Below are 22,496 nucleotides of genomic sequence, written 5' to 3' on the forward strand. Positions count from 1 at the left end.
GAGCGTGGGTTGTTCCAGCCTCTGGCGTTATTTAGTCTGCTGTATTTGCTTTTCGTCATAGAAAAGCCTTTAAGTCTTCTTAAAATTGATAGCAGGAAACCTTTAATGAAGGTTACTTGTCCACAGCTTTAAATTGGGTCTTTTAATGAAAGCTTCAATTCACATTTAATTGTTAATGGGGTTTCTAAGCACAGCTAGTTAAAGCAAAGCACAGCAGGCTTACACGTTTAAATTCCTGCAAAGACTTTATTGGAATCACATGGAGGGCTGCTGCTCAAAAACTTTCATTTTCCCTTTTAAAACCACTTTTAATCTTTGAGTGTCCTTTTGGGACAGGGCAGGAAAAGGGGGCAGGGGCAGATGGCCTAGACTAGCCCAGCAATTTCTCATTAGTGCAACTTTGTTATTGGCCTATTTTACAACCAAAGAGAACTTTGATAAAGTTCTACACATTCATCACCACCACCTGAGGCCCCAAGTCCAGAACAGCATCTTTTAACAAAATGAGCACTTAAGGATAGTTATTTTTCAGATTAGTACCGAGATTTAACCGAAAAGTTTCTCCACCATGCATTTCTCAACATGCACTTCTGAGCAGTAGTCTTCCATGCACGACAGCTGCAGGATGGGACAGATCAAAGACTCAAGAGCACTATGAATAGGCTAGTCTATTACATCCCACAGAAACTCACTTCAAGGCCTGACCCCCAATAACCTATCAAGTAATAGGCCATTTTCAACCCTAGATTTGAACAAATCGTAACTAACACACACTTCTCCAACAGATTTATTTGAAAGGAATGGATTTTGAGGAGAAAAAACATGGGGCAGAGGTATGGAATAGAAAATAAATACAAATGTAAGCTGTTTTGCTAATTGTTTTATAACCACAACAAATTTGTACAGAGAATACCCTGCACAAAACAACACAATAAAGGTTCAAAGATCGAGGTGTTCCCCTAGGCAAGGCTGAAGATTTCAGTCTCTGGTATTTGGAATTTAGGCTGCAGTCCTTGGTTTTGGATGGATCACTGGGTGTGTGACACAGTCCATGCGTTTAACCAGATTTGAACAGAAGAATGGCCACTTGGCCCAGGTAGAAGTAGATGAAGTGTTTGGTTTCATGTGTCACGTAACTACCGAAGTTCCTCCCCACGATGCAGTGCCAGGTGGGGTTGTACTTCTTGTCAAACTCCTGGTGGGGGTGGGGGGAGAGGGGGAAAGAAAAAGAACACTAGAATTTCAGTGCTAAACCAGAGGTCAGAATCTGCCTCCTAGATAAGCAGAGCCTGTAGGGGCAAAAAGGAGGAACGTTAGCATCTGCAAATTCTTAACATGAAAGAATGTTCCCCAGCTCCAAGTCGCCTACATAGTGCATTAATGCATACATACTTGCAGTCTGAGCTAAGCTGAGAATGGGGGCTGGGGAACTAAAAGGCAGAAAGGGCAGCCTCAAAGACAGGGGCACTTTGTTATCATGGTAATTTCACCTTCATAGCTCCTAGGACAGACTCCTTAATAGAGAGCAGGTGATAACAGTTCTAGTTTATCATGTTACGTGTAAACAAAACAAACGAAATTATTCTCCTGTTAAGTCATGCACCACAACATCCAAAATGGTAAATATTTAGCCCCAAATACCCCATTCCCTAACTGCACTCCAGTATCACTGAAAACAAAAGATGTCCGAAGGGCAAAGCCTCAATTCACATCTCAACCACTGTGGAAGGGCACAAGATACTCTGCAATCCACTGGTCCTACGAAAAGAACGCTAGAAGCAGAATCTGACAGTCACTTAGTCAGATTTTATCCTTAATTTCAATACCGCTCTCTTCCACATCTATCGTGATGGTGCTAATCTATCACCTGGTATACAAAGATAGCAAATTGCAGGAACAGCTTTCCCTATTTTCCTCAGCCAAAGGGGCTCTGAGAACTAGAACATCCTCAGTAGGTGACTGTAGGGCAGGGGCCAAGGCCAATCTTTCTCCGTACAATTCTTACAAGTCTTGGTGAGGAGTTACACAAAATTCGGCTCTCACCGTATGCAGCATGAACATCTTTTACATCTGCATCTACTGGAATAACATTCCTACAAGCTAGAGGAACCCACTGCTGCGTTTGTCAAAAAAGGTATTTCTGTTCCATCTGAAGTCTTTCATCTCCCCATTCTCAACTGGGAACCCTCCCACGGATTAGGCTGCCAGCTTCCTTCCCTTGCAGAAAACACAGCTCGGAGAAATTGGCAGTCCTGCCAGCTTTCTACAGACTGCCATTTACCAAGCCCTCACCCCAGCCCCCTAACCACCACTACCACCCACTTTCCTTCAACTGCCGACTAACTCCCCACTGGAAGGCTGGCAAGAGCTCCCTCCGGCCGGGCTGGAAACACCCACGCAGCTCCCCCTCCCCCCTCAGAACACCCAGATGGATCCTCCGCACAGGATCAAGCAGAAGAGGGGGAACCGCTGCTCCCTGATCCTAGAAACCGTTGCTAGGTGGCGCTTTCCCCCTGCGGAGCTGGGTAATAAAAAAACTTCGGGCGCGGAGCGTCTGGTCTTCTCATCAGGAGCGCAAAATTCATCTGCGTCCTTTCTGGAAACCTCTACACCCGAGGTGCCCTGCGTACCTCCAACGATGTCTGCCACGCGTTCTGGGAGCGCGGGATCGGGAAGAAGGACTAAGTTGTGACTCGCCCCAGCTGCGCGCAAGCGGCCCGAGCCCCCCGCCCGTAGGCCCCGTCCTCACCTTTTTAATATGGGCCGCAATGTCCTTCTCTATGTTATATTTCTCCAACGCCTGAGTTGCACACTCCACCGAGTCCTGTTGCATCTCCTCCGACATGTCGGCGTTTTTGATCACGGCCTTTCGGTCACACATGGTTACCTGGAGGGCGAGGCCCAGGCAAGGGGGGAGAAGTTGGGGTGTAGGCTGCGCCTGCGAGGTGCCAGCTCCCCCAGCCCGCTCCTCCCGCCCCCCACCCCACTTCTCAGAAAGCGCGGGCCGCGCGGACCGAACAGCGGGAGAAGTCCGGCGGGAGATGTAACTAGGCAGCGAAGCCCCCCGGAGTCCCCGCAGTCTCTCACCGAGAAGCAGGGGGCGACCAACTGCAACGGTCTCCTGGGGGAGGGGCTGGCGACACTCACACCCGGCAGGAGCTACGGTCGCTACCGAAGCCGTGGCGCATCTAAGGAGCCCCACACCAGCCGCCGCCGCCTAGTGCCTAGGCCCCGCCCTGCTCCCGCCGGCCCCGCCCCCAAGGACCGTCCCCATTGGCTTGACGCAGCCCCCGGGACTCTCCCATTGGTCCATGCAATCAATGGTTCCCTCAGGATCTTTCTCCAGCATTTTGTTGCAGACCACAATGCATCTGTCGCGGCGTCGGTTGCCCCGGCAATGGGCCGCACGCGGTGAGGCCCACACACCCCGAAGGTGGAGCTGGGGCAGGGTTGCGAGGACCACCCAGAAGACTAGAGGGGTGCGAGGGGACTTTGTGCCCAAGCCAAGAGAAGTGGCTTCAGATTTCCGAAGGTTGTCTGCCCCAGGGTGTGTTCTCGAATATCTCGGGAAGTTGTGTGTGCTACGTACCTGCCATATCCACCCCATGTCCAAAGATTTTAAGGATTCTGGCTGAGGTAGCCAGTCCTTTAACTTAAACGGCATCTCTGAAGCAGCGCTGGCTTTATGGGCGAGTAAGCAGGGCAGTCTCAGAAGACGGGTCCCATGGCTTGGTTTAATGCTCTAATCTCCCATTCTTGAAATTCTTTTTTTTTTTTTTTTTTTTTTTTTAAGCACGGGAACCCACATTTTCATTTTGCATTGGGCCCCTCAAATTATGAACCTGGTCCTCTCTGAAATTTGGGGGGTGGGGGAAAGGTCTTCAGGAATGGGAGAGGTTTCCTTATCCTGGCTGGGCAGCGAAGACTTCTTTAAGGGGCGAGGATTACATCTGGGTGGATTTGGGAGTGCTGATCCCAAGGTGTGTGTGTCCAGGGTGGGGCTTCTTGCTCAATGAGGCAGTCTTTCCTGTGTGGGAGTTTCTGGGTTAGGGATTTAACTCTCGGGGCGGAAGTACCCTTCTAGGGTGTCCCTCAGAGGTATTTTCCTCTGGCTTTGGGGGACTAACCACTAAGTGGTTAAAAAAAAAGCTAGGTCTTGGGAGTTTGGGGAGCAGGGTCAGATCAGGATTTAAATCCCAGCACTGTCATTTACTAGCTGTTTGAATCTCAGTTTTCTTATCCACGAAGGAGAACTAAATATAAAAGAAAACCACTTCTTGGCATGTTGAAAATATTAAAAGCACTGATGCTCTTGACGTTCTTCAGCACAAGGTGTGGGATTGTAGTAAGGGCTCAATGCATCTTATCAAAAACTATCAGCTTATGGAACTGTCTCAAGAGTCACAGCAAGATTTTGACCAATCCTTACATGCCTATGATGTGTTTTTGTACTTCCATAAACAAGTTCAGATTCATCATGCAAACAGAAGCTTTCCATTTACATTTCTGCCTTTTCCTTCTTGACCATTACACTTGTTATCCCAGAACCCCTTATAGCATCTGGACAAGACAGGCACACAATTCCAAAGAGAAACAGATGGGAATAATGAGAAGAGGTTCAGGTACAACATATGCATATCAGTTAAATAAAATTAAGAGGCTTTTCCCAGTTCCAGGTTTCCCCTGGAGGGATTATGGGTTACAGGAGTTAAAATAGTTCTGTATGGAGGAAGAAGTTGGGTTGGCAACAGGGGCAAGGCTGGGTTAGTGCTTCCACCTGACTTGGGTTATGATTCAGAGCTGTGGAATCTTCTTATGAAGATTCTTATGAGGTCAGAGCCTGAATTTTTCTTGGGGGCCTTTTTATGAATATGTTTACATTTACTTTTTGAAAAAAAGAATGAGAGAGAAAGAGAGGCTCAGGAGCAGGAGGGGTGGGGGTGGGAAGGGAGAGGAATAGGGAGAGGGAATCTCAGTCTCGCAACCCTGAGACAGGACCTGAGCCAAAACCAAGAGTCGGACACACAACTGACTGTGCCACTCAGATGCCCCTATATTTATTTTTCATGGTTTTTTTTTCATATATATTTATCCTTCTGGTCTATGGCTTGTCCAGCTTCTCCTCATTTGAATAGAAGGACCTGAGAGTAAAGCATGTGCCATAATAAGAACAGCAGCTGTTTACTGAGTGGTTGTTTAGCACCAAGTGCTTTCACTCAGTTATTCCTCACAACAGCTGGGCCTGGGATCCCTTTCCTCTGGTTTCCCTTTTGGCCTAGCTGTCTGCTCATTTAGATTTCAGCTCAAACGCCACCTTCCCTGAGCTCCTATCTCTACTTGCCACTAACCATCACCCGTTAGTGACTTTCTACAACACTTATATTTCCTCTATTGTACCTGCTTCATTTATTCCTTCAGAAGAATTGTATTTATTTGCTTGGTTATTGTCTCTCTGTCCTTGTCTTGCACCTTCAGCATCTAATTCAGTGTCTGCATTGACTCTATGTATTGCATTAAATATGCATTGAATTAAAATTACCAGGTCTGGGCGTCTGGGTGACTCAGTGGGTTAAGCCGCTGCCTTTGGCTCAGGTCATGATCTCAGGGTCCTGGGATCGAGTCCCGCATCGGGCTCTCTGCTCGGCAGGGAGCCTGCCAGAGAGCCTGCTTCCCTCTCTTTCTCTCTCTGCCTGCCTCTCCATCTACTTGTGATTTCTCTCTGTCAAATAAATAAATAAAATCTTTAAAAAAAAAAAAATTATCAGGTCTTCTATCGCCATTTTACAGGTTAGGATGTTGACTTTCTCAAGGTCACATTGTTTTTTGTTTAAGATTTTATTTATTTTTTATTTACTTAAGAGAGAGAGTGAGAAAGCACAAGTGGCAGCAGTGGAGTGGGGGGCAACAGAGGGGGTGGCAGAGGGAGCAGCAGAGGGATTGGCAGAGGGAGAGACAGAAGCAAGATCCCTGCTGAGCGGGGAGCCTGATGCAGGGCTTGATCCCAGGACCCTGGGATCATGACCTGAGCCGAGGACAGACCCTTAACCGACTGAGCCACCCAGGTGCCCCTCAAGTTTACATTCTTAATAAATGATTCCAGGTCTGGATAATCCTAAAAATCTATTCTCTTTCTCTCTCTTTTCTTTTCTTTTTTTTTTTTTTAAGATTTTATTTATTTATTTGACAGAGGAAGATCACAAGTAGGCAGAGAGGCAGGCAGAGAGAGGGGGAAGCAGGCTCCCTGCTGAGTAGAGAGCCTGATGTGGGGGCTTGATCCCAGCAACCTGAGATCACGACCTGAGCTGAAGGCAGAGGCTTAACCCACTGAGCCACCCAGGCGCCCCATCTCTCTTTCTTTTTAATTGATTTGAGAGAGAGAAAGAGAGAACGGGAGAGCACAAGCAGTAGGTGGGGCCAGAGGGAGAGGGAGAACCAGACTCAGCAGGGAGCCCAACACAGGGCTAGATCTCAGGATCCTGGATTGTGACAGAGCCAAAGGCAGGCGCTTAACCAACCGAACCACCCAGGGGCCCCTGAATCTAATTTTTCAAGAGGATGGGAGATCTGGGTTATTTTTCAGAGAAATATAATTTTTAAATGCTGGTCATAAATTGATTTTTCGAAATACAGTGCAATCAAAAAAAAAATATGGTGCAGTCTAGATACAGCATATGGTCCTCTCATTCAGCTGAATACTCTCTTTTTGCAACCAGAAGACAGATTCAGAGAAGTTTTAATATAATAATATATATATATATTTGGTCTTTGTCTAGAATTCTTGACACAGAGCTCTAAATACGCTTGGAGTGTTTTCTGGAATCTGCTTTTGTTATTCATAATGAGCTTTCATTAACTACTGGTACCTGAGTTTATGCCAGTGAGGTGACGTTTTGTGGGAATGGGGCTGGATAACTTGAGATATCTAGAAAGCTAGTCCCCAAAGAAAGCGACCTTGTGATTAGAGGTTTAAAACTTTCCAACTCCCTTCCTCAGCCACGTCCCCGACCTTGACCCTCCCTATCTCCTCACCTTTAGTGAGCAGAGAGGGGTTGGAGAAGAAATCCAACCTCCAGTGACAATGCCTGTGTAATGAGATCTCCATAAAAACTCCCCAGCCATGAACCATGAACCATGGCACCCCTGGAGAGGGCATGTAAACTCTGCAACCTCTCCCAATATGCATCTCTCCAATTTGGCTGTTCCTCAGTTGTCCTTTATAATAAATCTGTAATAGTAAGTAGAGTATGTTCTTGAGTTCTGTGAGTTGTTCTACAGAATTATCAAAGCTGAGGAGGTCCTCATGGGAACCCCCCAAATTTTTAGTCTGCTGGGCAAAGTGAAGGCAGCCTGGGAACCCCATTTGCAGGGACACCTGAAGTGGGGGCAGTCTTCTTTTTTTTAAAGGATTTATTTATTTACTTATTTTGACAGAAGCTGGGGGGAGGAGCAGAGGGCAAGAGTGTTCCAAGCAGACTCCCCACTGGGTACGGAGCCAGATGTGGGGCTTGAACTCAGGACCCTGAGATCATGACATGAGCCAAAACCAAGAGTCAGCCGCTCAACTAACTGTGCCACCCAGGTACCCCCAAAGTGGAGGCAGTCTTATGGGACTGAGCCTTAGCCAGTGGAGCTTGTGCTAACCCTGAGAGTCAGTGTCAGAATTGAATTGAATTGTTGGATACCCAGTTGATGTTGGAGAATTGAAAAATCTGTATGGAAAAATAAGTGCTTGGTGTTGGGGGGAGATAGAGGAAAAACAAACAAACAAACAAACAGTGATGGAAGTAGTGTCAGAAAAAAGACGCTACAGAAGGAAAAGGACCTGCATGTGGTTACACAGAGTTAGTTATAAAACCTGGTCTGACTCCACATCTGGTACTCTGTCACATCAGACAGACTGGCTCATCCTTGGGTGCTGGGATTTTATACTTTCTAGGAGTGAATGGAGTGTGTTCTATGCTCACTAATTGGCACATAATGTTTGTGGAACGAATGCAGAATAAATGGATGGATATAGCACCAAAATGCCTACACTTAGAGCGGCACACAGACAATACCTGGTGTAGTTCTGACTGGCAGCAGAGGGGGGACAACTCATCATAGGTACTACGGGATTCTCTGGGAAAGGGAGAAAGTAGAGACTCAACCTCATTCTTTCTTGATGAGAACCATCTGATCAGATTTACAAAGCCCAAGAATAGCTCATTTCCAAGGTCTTCTGGGAGTTCAGATGGCACTAAAGTAAACCCACTATGACTCCACCAAGTAGAAACTCCAGAGAAGTTTCCCAAATCATCTTCATAATTTTTGCCATACCTGCATCCTACCTCCTACTACTATTTATTCAATATTTTTCTTTAATTAAAGTCCCTTTATTTTTTGTTTTATTTTAAAAATTTTAAAAACGATATTTATTTATTTATTTACTTATTTATTTGACACAGAGAGAGAGTGCACAAGCAGGGGGAGTGGCAGGCAGAGGGAGAGGGAGAAGCAGGCTCCCTGCAGAGAAAGGGGCCCAGTGGATGCAGGGCTCCATCCCAGAATCCTGGGATCATGACCTGAGCTAAAGGCAGATGCTTAACTGACTGAGCCACCCAGGGGCCCCTAAAATAAGTGTATTTTTAAAAAGCAAATGTAGGGGCCCCTGAGTGGCTCACGTCATGATCCCAGGGTCCTGGGATAGAGCCCTGCATCGGGCTCTCTGTTCACCGGGCTGCTTCTCCTTCTCCCACTCCCCCTGCTTGTGTTCCCTCTCTCTCTATCAAATAAATAAATAAAATCCTAAAAAATAAAAAAATAGGGTGCCTGGGTAGCTCAGTTGGTTAAGCGACTGCCTTCAGCTCAGGTCATGATCCTGGAGTCCCAGGATGGAGTCCCACATCGTTCTCCCTGCTCGGCAGGGAGTCTCCCACTGTCCTCTCTTCTCTCATGCTTTCTCTCTTTATCTCTCTCTCTCTCAAATAAATAAATAAAATATTTAAAAAAAATAAAAATTTTTAGAAAGGCAAATATATATATATAATATATGTTTTTAAAAGATTTTATTTATTTATTTGATAGAGATCACAAGTAGGCAGAGAGGCAGGCAGAGAGAGAGAGAGGAGGAAGCGGGCTCCCTGCAGAGCAGAGAGCCTGATGTGGGGCTCGATCCCAGGATCCTGGGATCATGACCTGAGCCGAAGGCAGAGGCTTTAACCCACTGAACCACCCAGGCGCCCAGTTCCTGATTTTTAAATGGAAATAATACCTTCATTATAAGGTGGTGGGAACGGTTACATTAAATAATGCATCTAAAGACCTAACCAAGGTCCCCCAAAATGGTGACTATTGCTGTTATGTATTGAGAACTTACTATATGCCAGGCATTTGGGACACACTGTCTCATTGACTTCTCACAACTCTAAGGGGTGGATATCAAGAACTGCCGATCTCTTCATTTCACAGAAAAGGAAAATAAGGTTCAATGAAGTGAAGTCCCTTGCCTAAAGTCACACTGCTCAGAAATGACAGAGCTGGGTCTGACTCTGCAGTCACATGCAGTAGGCGGAACCTCTGAGCTGTCCACCTCCCCAGACAGAGAGAGATGATGCATGTTCCTGGAGACTGTAGGTATCCCTGGCTCCTGGCAGAAGCCTGCTACATATATGTTGGATGGATGGATGGATGGATGGGTGGGTTGAAAGAAGGAAGGAAGGATGGAAGGATGGATATTTCAAACTAATTCAACATTGCTTCCTCTCACACTTGACCCTAGACTGGCTCTTGACTCTCTTGATCTTCCCTGGAGAAACTACCTTGTATTTTAGCCACCACACTTTCCCAGGGCCTTCAGAAAGCCCTTTGGGAATGTCCATATGCAGGCTCGAGGGCTCACAGCTCTACCCTCCAACAAACAGGCTAGAGAAGACCACCTGCTCCATCTCCACTCGCCACTGGTCCAGGATTATACTGTTCCCAGCCATGTCCAGCAATCACTTTTCAAGGTTTTCTGGGACCTCAAGCCCTTTCTTGGACCAGTTCTGTCATCAACCTAGCAGCCCTAGCCCTCCCTTACCTGAAAGGACATGTGAGATGATGTGACCCCGCAGCTCCCAGAATTGATTCAAGGACTCTTGCCTAGAAAGGATGGGCTCCATGGGAGAGTGCATAAGGCCTAGGTCTGAATCCAGAAGCTTCCTCATGGAGAAGGGCTGGCACTTGCCTGGGGCTGGCAGGGCGACTGAGGTTTAGAGCCAAGTGCTGTGCTGCAGTGCAGGGAGAGTGAGGACAGATAGGCTGGGACAACTCAGGGAAGAAAAATCTCCTCTCTGGCCAATAGTCAAGTCTTGCCCTAGTGGACAGACCCCTCTGAAGCCTCACTGCTCAGCCTCCTGTCCATAGGGGGCAGCAGATGAATTCAGACACATCCAGAGAGGCCTAATCAGCCCCCCAACAGCTTCCAGTGAGTGGTCAGAGCCACCCAGAGCAGAGGCTAAAAGCACAGACTCTGAGGCCATGGAGGCTCAGTTACGCATCCTGACTCTTCCCCACCTAAGGTGTGGGGTCCACCTCTCTGAGCCTCAGTTTTCTTATTTGTAAAATGGGGACTGCCGTAGTCCTTGTTTCTCAGGGACAATTTGGAGATTGAGATGGTGCGTGTAAAGTATATAGTGCAAGACTTGGCACGTGGCAAAAGTCAATGATGCCAGCTTCCAATTATTATTAATATTACCCTAAACCAGGATTTTTCCACCTTGGCACTAACATTTTGGACCAGAAAGTTTTTTGCTAGGAGGGAAACCATCCTGTGCTTTGGAAGATGTTCTCAGCATCCACACCCTCTACCTACTAGAGCCAATCACATTTCATGCCCAATTATCAACCAACAATGTCTGCAGACAGCACCAAATGTCCCCTGGAGGGTGAAATGGCCCCAGTTGAGAATGACTCTGTAAACAATCAAGACTTGAGTCCAAATGTCATGAGTCCCAAACTCACAGCCCCAGTGAAAGACCACAAGGCAGGCAGGCGTACTACAGATGAAGGGATGGGACGTCCTGCAATTACAGAACAGGTTCCCCCCAGTGTGTGCTAAGAATCTGGACTTGCACTTGCTCTGGGAGCTAACAGCCCCCGTCTGACTCACTAGTGATCTCAGTGTCACTCTTCAATTATATGCACAAATGGCCCCCAGTTAAATCTCGATTATTCTAGGGCCCAAAGGGACGAGCCATGGGTATCTGATTTCTGGCATCTGCATTCTTTTTCACTGACGGGGAGAAAACTTGACTCTCCAGAACTCAAGAGTTCATTCAGAAATTTACTCATGACTGCTGAGAGATTTAAAAAAGAAAGATTTTATTTATTTGACAGAGATCACAAGTAGGCAGAGAGGCAGGCAGAGAGAGAGAGAGAGGAGGAAGCAGGTTCCCTGCTAAGCAGAGAGCCCGATGCAGGGCTCTATCCCAGGACCCTGAGATCATGACCTGAGCTGAAGGCAGAGGCCTAACCCACTAAGCCACCCAGGTGTCCTATTTTATTTTATTTTTTTTTTTAAGATTTTAGGGACTTTTGGGAGATTTTTGAGAGAGAACTAGGTGTCAGTCAGTGTGCTGGGTGCGGAGGATTGTGATATTGTGACTTTAATGAGAAATCTATATTTGATCACCATTCAGGTTCCTGGCTCAGAGTTCCCAAAACCTTGGAATTTCCTGAGCAGTTAAGAGAAATGGCAGCATCTGTTTTTTCCTTATATTTTAGTATTTTATTTATTTATTTGACAGAGAGAGCGCGCGCACACACAAGCAGGGGGAGCAGCAGGCAGAGGAGTAGGAAGAAGCAGGCTCTCCACTGAAGCCCCAGGCAGGACTCGGACCTAGGACCCTGGGATCATGACCTGAGCCAAAGGCAACCAACTGAGCCACCAAGGTGCCTTCCCGCCCTTCCCCTCCACCTTTTTATTTTATTTTATTTTATTTTTTAAAAATAAATTTTTTTTTAAAAATTTTATTTATTTTTCAGAAACAGAGGCAAACACATCTCAGCTATTATCATTTTATTTGTAAATAGTTTGTGTGTCTATGGTGCATCTTTTGTCATAATATTTGGTCTCTAGTTTCAGTTCCTGAATCAGGTGAAATGGGTGAATTGGAGGTCTTGTTATCATAACAAGTCTTTCTCTACTGTTTATGTTAATGTTAATAAGGTTTATGTTAATGAAGTGACTTTTGGAAAGTACCCAGGGAAGGAGCTGATTGCTAGTGGAGCCAACCATTAGAAGGTTGTAACATTCAGCCCCACCCTTGACCTCCAAGTTGGGGGGTGAGGGGCTGGAGGTTGAGTTCAATAACTAACAACTAATGCCAATGACTTAGTCAATCATCCCTATGTTTTGAGGCCTCCATAAAGACCCAAAAGGACAGGGTTTGGAAAGCTTCTGGGTTGGTGAACATGTGGAGATGCAGGGAGAGTGGCCTGCCGGGAGCTCTGAGCTCTCTTTCCATACTTTGTCTTACACGTATCTTCCTGAGTTATATCCCTTCATAATAAACTGGTAATCCAGTAAATAAAGTGTTTCTCTGAGTTCTGTGAGTTCTTCTATCAAATTAATCAAACCCAAGGAGAGGGTCATGGAAACCTCTGATTTATAGCCAGTTGGTCAGAAGTATATGTAACACACACACACACACACACACACACACACACACACAGCAGCAGCAGCAGCAGCAGCAGCAGCAGTCGTACAGGCAACAACCTGGGCTTGTGACTGGTTTCTGCAGTGGAATGGGTGGGGCAGTCTTGCAGGACTGGGCCCTTAACCTGTGGATTCTAATGCTATCTCCAGGCAGAGAGCCCTTAACCTGTGGATTCTAATGCTATCTCCAGGCAGAGAGTGTCAGAATTGAGGTGAATTGTAGGAAACCCAGGTGGTGTCCAGACAATGCTTGTTGGTGTGAGGGAAACCCCCTGCCCCATATAGAGTAATTGGTGACCAAAACCCTACTAGGAATGTCTAAGAGGGTTGCCTGGATGGCTCAGTTGGTTAAGCATCCCTTGATTTCGCTCAGGTCATGATATCAGGGTCATGAGATGGAGCCCCTGCATCCTCTTCCACACTGGGCGTGGGGCCTGCTGGGATTCTCCCTCTCTCTCCGCTGCTCCCCTCACTCACACAAACGCATACTGTTTCTCTCTCTCCCTAATAAAAAAAATCTTTTAAAGGAATGTACAAAAGAACAAAATGGGCAATGTCCCATCTTCACGGAACCTACATTCTAATAGGAGAATAAAGACAATAAATAAGCAAAAATATGTCATGCCCTGGGGCTCCTGGGTGGCTCAGTGGGTTAAAGCCTCTGCCTTCAGCTCAGGTCATGATCTCAGGGTCCTGGGATCGAGCCCCGCATTGGGCTCTCTGCTCAGCAGGGAGTCTGCATCCCCCTTTCTCGCTGCCTGTCTCTCTGCCTCCTTGTGATCTCTGTCTGTCAAATAAATAAATAAATAAAATCTTTAAAAAAAAATGTCATGCCCTGATAAGTGAAATGAATAAAAATAAAGTAGAACAAGAGAACCAAAGGTGATAGGATGAGGAGTCTTGATTTTAATAGAGGTTTCTGGGAAGGACTCTTCAAGAAGGCGCCATTTGAGCCAAGATTTGATGACCGGGTGGAGGATGGGGTGTGGAGAAGTCCGTGGAGGCAGAGAGGCCAGGCAGAGGTAGGAATAGAGCTGGCTGGATTTTAGATATATTCTGAGGGCAGAGCTGGCAGATTTGCTGATTAATTGAATGCAAGGTGTGAGGGTATAGAGTCAAACATGACTCCAAAACTTGCATCCTGAACAATGAGAAGAATAGATTGGGTTGGGGAAGGCTGACCAAAACAGAAACAAAAAGTTGCTTTGGCCATGTTAAGTTTAAGATGCTTATTCCAGGGCGCCTGGGTGGCGGTGGGTTAAAGCCTCTCTGGTCATGGTCCCAGAGTCCTGGGATTGAGCCCTGCATGGCTCTCTGCTCGGCGGGGAGCCTGCTTCCTCCTCTCTCTCTCTGCCTGCCTCTCTGCCTACTTGTGATCTCTGTCTGTCAAATAAATAAATAAAAATCTAAAAAAAAAAAAAGAAAGAAAGAAAAATAAAGATGCTTATTTCAAGTGGAGGTGTCAAATAAGTAGTTGGATATATGAGTTCTGGGAAGAGGTCCAGACCAGTGCTATAATTTGGGGAGTCATCAGTTTATAAGTGACATTTAAAGCTATGAGACTGAATGAGGTCATCATAGAGGGAGGAGTGCGTGAAGATGGAAGAGGTAATGCTTATTCAGCTAACAACATTCTCTGAGCTTTTAACATGGGCCAGGCCCCAAGGTAGGTGCTAGGTACAGAGATGTATATCCTTAGGCACCTGCCCAAGAGACACTCCATTACTTATTTAATTTTTCCTGTCTAAATGCTTTGGCTACTTAGAGGATAAACATCGGGAGTTCCTGCCATGCCTCTTAGTCACTTATTTTTTTCCAACAGATACTTACTGAGCACCTACTTGTACAAGGCCCCTGTTTAGGCACTGGGGTCATGAAAGGAAATAAGTCAGATAAGGCTTCATACTAATGGTATTTACATTTTGTATGTGGAAGAGGTGGGCATTGAACAAGATGCATATGTTGCTGTGATTACAGTTGTGACCAATGCAATGACAGAGAAAGTAGGGTAGTAGGAGAGCTGTTAATGAGGCCTGTGCCCTAGTCTGGGAGGCAGGAAGGCTCTCCTGCGAAGTCACATTTGAGTAGCAATCTAAAGGAAGCTGTACTTGCAGAAGGGGACATGCAGAAGTTTCTCGGGTGAAAGGAATAGCACAGGACAAAGATCTGAAGGCTCGAAGGAGGCTGACAACTGAGGAAGGCCAACTTGGCTACATAGAAGTGATCTGGGGGAACTGGAGAGATGAAGCTGGGGGTGCGGGATTGGGCAACAGCCAGACCTTCAGGGTCTTGTGAGCCTAGCTAAGACCACATCACTGGCCCCAAAAGGCTATAGGTTGCATTTCATGTGATCATAGGGTCACTAAGAAGGGTAGATCAGGGGAGGGAGCCAATGTGGTAGCCAAGTCATCACAGAAGAAGTATTTGACTGTTGCCCCTTTGCCTCAGGGCAAAAATGGGTCTTGCTTGACCCATTTTAGGCATCTGTTTGCAGAGCCCCAGTTCTCTCCAGGGCAGGAGGGATGTCCTCTCTTAGAGGAGTAGAACCCCTGGTGCCCCCAAACTTGGCATCTGGGGATCTCAAAGCCAGAGTTTAAGGCCGCATATAAAAGTCTTCTTTTTCTAGGAGCCACTCCAGAGATACTACAGAAAGTCTCTGGCTTAGGATGGTTAGACTTAAGATTTTTTGACTTTACAACGGTGCAAAAGTGATACACAAACCATACTTTGAATTTTGATTTTGGATCTTTTCCTAGGCTGGCGATGTGCGGTACTCTACACTCTCGCCCACAGCTTCCCACCAGCCATGCAGTCGCAAGGGTAGAAGACAGATACACTTACAGCCATTCTGCTTCTCACTTTCAGTACAGTGTTCAATAAATTACATGAGCTAGTCAACATTTTATTATAAAATATGGTTTGTGTTGGATGATTTTGATCATCTATAAGCTAATGTAACTGTTCTGAGTACTTTTTTTTTTTTTTTTTTAAAGATTTTATTTATTTGACAGAGAGAAATTACAAGTACACTGAGAGGCAGGCAGAGAGAGAGAGAGAAGGAAGCAGGCTCCCTGCTGAGCAGAGAGCCCGATGCGGGACTCGATCCCAGGACCCTGAGATCATGACCTGAGCCGAAGGCAGCGGCTTAACCCACTGAGCCACCCAGGCGCCCATGTTCTGAGTACTTTTAAGGTAGGCCAGGCTAAGCTATGCTTTTCAGTAAGTTAGGTATACTAAATGCATTTCCTACTTAGGATATTTTCAGCTTATGATGGGTTTATTGGAATAAACCCATTGAAAGCTGGAGATCTGTATTTCATTAAGCACAAGTGCCAGGTTGTTCTGGCCAGAGCCTCTGTGACTCTCTTCTCTATGATTATTTTCTATCTGAGCTCACATAAATTAGATTCCTGGATTTATGGGCCCTTTACCATTGGACTATAAAGTAAAATAATTAATTAGTGCAGCCAATTTCAACTGTTCTGTCTCGATTTCACAGGTGTGCAATATTTAGAGAACCAGTTTTCTTTCCTGACATCCATTTTTTATTAAAGATTATAAAAATAATAAATGTGCAAAGTAAAAGATGCAGGACACAAAGAATTAAATTGTAATGATTAACTGTATAAAGAGGAACACTGTTAATATTTTGCCCTAAAAATCACTTTTTCTGGGGCACCTGGGTGGCTCAGTGGGTTAAAGCCTCTGCCTTCCGCTCAGGTCATGATTCCAGGGTCCTAGGATCCAGCCCTGCATCCGGCTCTCTGCTCAGCAGGGAGCCTGCTTCCTCCTCTCTCTCTCTGCCTGCCTCTCTGCCGACTTGTAACCTCTGTCTGCCAAATAAATAAATAAATCTTTTTTAGAAATCATTTTTTCAATATATATACACATATGTATTGTAGGTAGGTAGGATACCTACCACACTGTAAATATCATTTTTAAAAAAAGATTTTATTTATTTAAGAGAAAGAAGGACAGCATGAGCAGGGTAGAGGGTGTGGCAGAAGGAGAGTGAGAAGCAGACTCCCTGCTGAGCAGGGAGCCCAATATGGGCTTGATCCCAGGACCCCAGGATCTTGACCTGAGCCAAAGGCAGACACTTACCTGCCTGAGCCATCCAGGTGCCCCTGTAAATATCATTTTCGTTATATGCTTTTCCACATCCTTAAAAGCCTTCTACAACATTATTTTTCTTTAAAAAAGAAAAAAAGATTTTATTTATTTATCTGAGAGAGAGATCAAGAGAGAGAGAGAGTATAGGCGGGGAGAGAGGCAGAGGCAGAGGGAGAAGAAGACTCCCTGCTGAGCAGGGAGCCCAACTCTGGGCTCGATTCCAGGACCCGGGGATCACGACCTGAGCTGAAGGCAGATGCTTCACCAACTGAGACACCCAGGTACCCCAACATAATCTTTCAATAGCTTCTTAATAGTCCATCCATAACTATTTCCATCCATCACTTTTTGAAACAATCCCTTATTATTGGACACTTGGGTTGTTTCCAGTTTTTCAGTATTGTAACAACACTTTGTTCTGATGAACATCCTTCAAAGTTAAAAATAATCTTTGTTTTATTCTACTTTCAGAAGTAATAGGTACTCATTGTATAAAAGTCAAACACTGCAGCAATTTAGAATCTGGAAAAGAACGTTCCCGGTAATCTCACAACTCAAAGATAACAACTGTTAAAATTAGATTTTTAAAAAATGCGTAGAATAGTCTTTCTTCTTTCTTTTTACCAAAACAGGATGATTCTGAGTTTTCCATGTCACGACATATACATCTGCTTCATTCTTTTGATAATCTTCCTGACATCCCCCCTACCATCGCTATCTGCCCACACACATCTGTAAGCACACACTGCCTCCCCTCCACGTCCCAGGCATGAACCACAAGTGCTCCTATCTAAGGCCATCTTCTTGGCCCTGAGTCCATCTCCTCTTGCTTCTCTGATAGCCAGTGTGTCAAATCCTGCATCATTAATTTCCCGCATCTCCTGGATTATTCCCATCAGTGTACAAACATCCTGCAACACTCTCCACCTTCAACAAATGCCTTCCTTACCTCTACATTCTCCTCTAGTTACCAACCCATTCAGCTCTCCTCCAAAGAGCTGTCTATGCAGTTAGCCCCCCCTCATCTGTGGATAGCCCCCCCATCATACGTTCCAAGACGCCCTGGGATGCCTGAACCCACAGATACACAGAATTCTCCGTATACATGTTTTTCCTGTACAGACATACCTGTGATAACATTTAATTTATGAATCAGGCACAGTAAGAAATGGACAACAATAGCTATACTAACAATTAATAATTAACCATTAGTAATAACTAACAATAAAATGGAACAAGTATAAGTGTAGAACAATTATAGAACTGTCAGAGAAGTTGTGTGAATATGATCTCTCTCTCCCAAAATATCTTATTGTGCTGACCTTCCCCTTCTTGTGATGCTCTGAGATGATAAAATGCCTGTACGATGAGACGAAGCAAGGTGAATGGCAGGCATTGTGACATAGCATTAGGGCTACTCTTGACTTTCTGAGGATAGTCAGGAGGATGCTCTGCTTCCAGACTGAAGCTGGAACCGGGGGAAGTGAAACCATGGACAAGGGCGGGAGTGGGGGTGGGGGGAGGGGAACTATCTCAATGTCTCTGATTCAGAACCATGAGAAACGAATTTTTGGTTGTTTAAAAGCCGCCCAGGGGGCGCCAGGGTGGCTCAGTGGGTTAAACCCTCTGCCTTCCGCTCAGGTCATATCTCAGGGTCCTGGGATAGAGCCCCGCATGGGGCGGGGGTGGGGGGGTGGGGGGTGGTCTCTGCTCAGCGGGGAGCCTGCTTTCCTTCCTCTCTCTCTCTGCCTACTTGTCATCTCTGTCGAATAAATAAACAAAATCTTTTTTTTTTTTAAGATTTATTTATTTATTTGACAGAGAGAGAGATCACAAGTAGGCAGAGAGGCAGGCAGAGAGAGAGAGGAAGGGAAGCAGGCTCCCTGCTGAGCAGAGAGTCCGATGTGCGACTCGATCCCAGGACCCTGAGGATCATGACCCAAGCCGAAGGCAGCGGCTTAACCCACTGAGCCACCCAGGCGCCCCAATAAACAAAATCTTAAAAAAAAAAAAAAAAAAAAATCCACCCAGTCAGTGGTATTTTGTTACAGCAGCCAGAACAGACTGAGACACAGCCCATTGCCAATTGTCTCCTCCATTCACTGCACCAAAACAGCTTATCAAGGTGACCAGTGACTGCCACATGCTAAATCCAGTGACCAGTTCTCAGCACTTCCATGGATGAACTCATCACAATTCACTTTCTTCTCTTCTGAAACTCATTCTTTGCTTGGGTTCCAGGATCCCTGAGACTCTCAGAGTTCTCCTCTCTCCCTGGTTGCTCCTCCTCGGCTTCAGCTGCGTGTCCACATTTTCTCCCTGACCTCTGAAGAAGGGAGTGTCCCAGGCCTCACTCTTTGGGCCACTTCTCATAGTCTCTATTTTCACGGCTCTAAACACCACCTCTATGCCCAGGACTCCTATTTTAGTCCACTGGGGCTGCTATAACAGAATGCCATAGACTGAGGGGCTTAGAAACAACCAAAATTCATTTCCACGGTTTTGGAGGCTGGAAATCCAAGATCAGGGTGCTGACCTGGTTGGGTTCTGGTGAGAGCCCTCTTCCTGCGTTATAGCCAGCTACCTTCTTCCTGTGTCCTCACATGCTAGAAGGAGCAAGGGACTTTCTGAGGTCTCTTTTATTATAAGGGCCCTAGTCCTATTCTTAAAAGTTCTATCCTTACGGCCGAATACTTCCCCAAAGCCCTACCTCCCCATCCTATCACACATATGTTGCAACATATGAATTTTGAGGGTGCATAAACATTCAGTCTGCAGGAAGCCCCAAATTTGTAGTCAGCCAGGAAAAAACTGGGTATACTGGGAATCCCATTTTGGCCCTTGCCTAAAGTAGGGATGAGTCTTGCAGGACTGAGCCTTTAACCCGTGGGGTTCAGTATGAACTCTGGGTAGTGTCAGAATTAAATTGAATTGGGGTGTTTGGGTGGGTCAGTTGGATAAGTGTCTGACTTTGGCTCAGGTCATTATCTCAGGGCCCTGGGATTGGGCTCTGCACTCAGCAGGGAGTCTGCTTGTCCCTCTCCCCCTCTCATTGTCCCCCTGACCCGGCTCATGCTCTCTCTCTCCCTCTCAAATAAAGAAATAAAAACTTTTTTAAAAAAGATTTTATTTATTTATTTGACAGACAGAGATCGCAAGTAGGCAGAGAGGCAGGCAGAGAGAGGAGGGGAAGCAGGTTTCCTGCCAAGCAGAGAGCTCCATGCGGGACTCAATCCCAGGACCCTGGGGTCATGACCTGAGCTGAAGGCAGAGGCTTTAACCCACTGAGCCACCCAGGCACTCCAAGAAATAAAATCTTAAAAAAAAAGAAAGAAAGAAAGAAAGAAAGGAAGGAAGAAAGAAAGAAAGAAAAGGAATTGAATTATTGAACACAGAGTTGGTGTTGGAGAATTGGAGAATTGAGATGGAAAAATGACACATTAAATGTCCAAAAAACAAAAACCAAAAAACACCAGAGGTAGTCACTGGGTATTAGGACAGTGCTGGATACACAGACTTCAATAGATATAAAAATTATAAGCTACAAACAGAAGAAAAGGAAAGATGTGAATAAATGGAAAGTAACATCAAGGTTCTGGATGGGAAAGCCAAATATAGCAAGAATGAAAAAATTTTCCACATGTAAATTTATAGATTTAACACCATTCTAATTAAGATACTAACAAGATGTTGTACAGAACTTGACAGAAAGATGTTAGATTATGCTTAGATAAATTATGGGGTGCCTCGGTGGCTCAGTTGGCTAAGCATCCCACTCTTGATTTCAGCTCAGGTCATGATCTCAGGTTTGTGAGGCTGAGCCCCAGGTCGGGCTTTGCGCGGGGCATGGAGCCTGCTTAAGATTCTCTCTCTCCTGGGTCGCCTAAGTGGCTCAGTTCGTTAGGCATCTGACTCATGACTTTTGCTCAGGTTACCATCAGGCTCCCAGCATGGAGCTCTGCGTTCATTGGGCAGTCTGCTTAATACTCTTTCTTTCCCTCTCTCTGCCCTCCTCCCCACAAAAAAGTCTGCAAATAATCAACACAACTAAGCCTTTCAGAGGTACAAATTAGGAGGAAAGTTCTAGACTGGGCTCATACAGTTCTTGCTACCACTGAATACCAAAACTCACCAAGTCAGGGATCTGGCGGCCACGGAGAGTTTGGTCAAGCAAAAGACTGGGGAGGCAGAGGTGGAGAAATCAATGTTCCAAGAAGGAGCAGCCCCTGTGAGGATCAAGCACAGGCTTTCAGACACAGAGAAGCTGGCTGAGGAGTAGTGAGAGATGAGGAGAAGCTGGGGGAGGCACATGATGAAGAGCCAAGATAAGGGTGTGGAGATGGGGCTCTCTCCAGGAGGCACTTTGTCTCTCCTCCACTGCTGAGTCCCTAGTTTTTAGCCCAGAGCACCCAACAGATGTTCTGTATCTTGGAGATCTTTTCATACCTGTGAATATGGACTTGGTTTTTGTCACATCTGCATAGTGTTCAGGCCTCCACATTTTCCCTGTGACAGGTCCCCACCGGATGGACCTGGAGGTTGCTTCCAGTTATTATTAGGGAATCACAGTCATTATTAATAAACATCCTAGCTTTTCCAATACAGCTCCTTCTGTGGCCCTTCTTCCCAAGGGCCAGGAGGGATCTTTGGATTTTTATTTGGTCCAGTTTTGCTCTCCTGGTTCCCAAACAAGCACCCTTTTTCTATTCATAGTCCCCTTAGAGACTGTGAGACTATAGTCCCCTCAGGCCTTCCCCTCCCCCCAGCCTACTCCCCTTTACAATCATCCTATTCAGGGATGATACACAGTAAACATTTGTATGGTAAAGGCAACTCACGCTGATTTCTACTGAGCCCCTGAAATACTCAGGTCTTACATGTATATACCCTAACCCACCTGGGCTCTGATATACATTAGGGCTTCTCACTGTAAGTCACCTGTGGTTCTAGAGGGAGAAAGAACACCCCTCACCCCCAACTCAGACCATCTTGTGCTGAGCTACCGAGCTTTCCCCAGAGCGCCAAGCTCTTTTTGGCCCTCCCAGCTTTCTTTGCACAAGGTCTTCCTTCTCTCCTCAGGACCTAGCGAACACCAGCTGGTTCTTCAGGTCTCACAAGCCACCCCCTCCAGGAAGCCTTTCCTGAATACCCACTCCAGCCTGGGTGAAGAGCCGCAGACGCACCCCATTATTTCTTGTAGCACATATCCCACTTTGATACACTTCTTTTTTAGTTCTCTGTGAATAGCGTGAGGGCTGACTTTGGGTCTTGTTCACTGTTTTGTCCCTGGCGCCCACCACAGAGCCAGGCGGTTCTGTGGCTCAATACATATCTGTTGAATGAATGAACAAATGTGAAGTGCACAAGGAGGGGGGAAGCCACTAGAGTCCCAGATGCCACATACACTACCGTGGTCTCTTACAGCTGGGGAAGAAGCATTCTCTAAGGGACAAAAACCTGGCTTCCTGCAGATACCTTCAAGGAGTCTGTCACAAGACAGAGGGCAACCCAAGGGAAAGGATGAAATAACAAAAGAAACTGGTCTCCAGCTGCCTTGCTCCAGGGAATGTTTGTCAGTGTGACATTCACAGAAACCCTGCACTGGGCTGACTGAGGGGGAGAGCCTGCCTCTGCCAGACAGAAGGGAGTTCAGCTACTGTGCATGTGTTAGCACTGAGCAACGTGTGGCTTAGAAACTTCTTGGCTC

The 22,496-nt window shown here is 46.1% G+C and overlaps 1 protein-coding gene across 2 annotated transcripts in view; it reads right to left on the reverse strand.

The window, feature by feature from the left end:
- Positions 1–226: 226 nt before the first annotated feature.
- Positions 227–22,496, reverse strand: part of DYNLL1 (dynein light chain LC8-type 1) — a 33,069-nt gene continuing 10,799 nt past the window's right edge. The window contains exons 2-4 of one of the 2 annotated variants that reach the window (XM_032309139.1): positions 20,922–21,015; positions 2,750–2,887; positions 227–1,195 (exon numbers count right to left, since the gene is read on the reverse strand). In XM_032309139.1, coding sequence (XP_032165030.1) covers positions 1,058–1,195; positions 2,750–2,881 — 270 coding nt within the window. In that variant the 5' untranslated portion in view covers positions 2,882–2,887; positions 20,922–21,015 and the 3' untranslated portion in view covers positions 227–1,057. Of the gene's footprint in view, positions 1,196–2,749; positions 2,888–3,087; positions 3,224–20,921; positions 21,016–22,496 lie in introns of those variants that run through there. The other variant, XM_032309138.1, reaches the window with a different exon arrangement.

The sequence above is a fragment of the Mustela erminea genome, chromosome 13 (assembly GCF_009829155.1).
Source record: "Mustela erminea isolate mMusErm1 chromosome 13, mMusErm1.Pri, whole genome shotgun sequence".
In the NCBI taxonomy this organism is placed as follows: domain Eukaryota; kingdom Metazoa; phylum Chordata; class Mammalia; order Carnivora; family Mustelidae; genus Mustela; species Mustela erminea.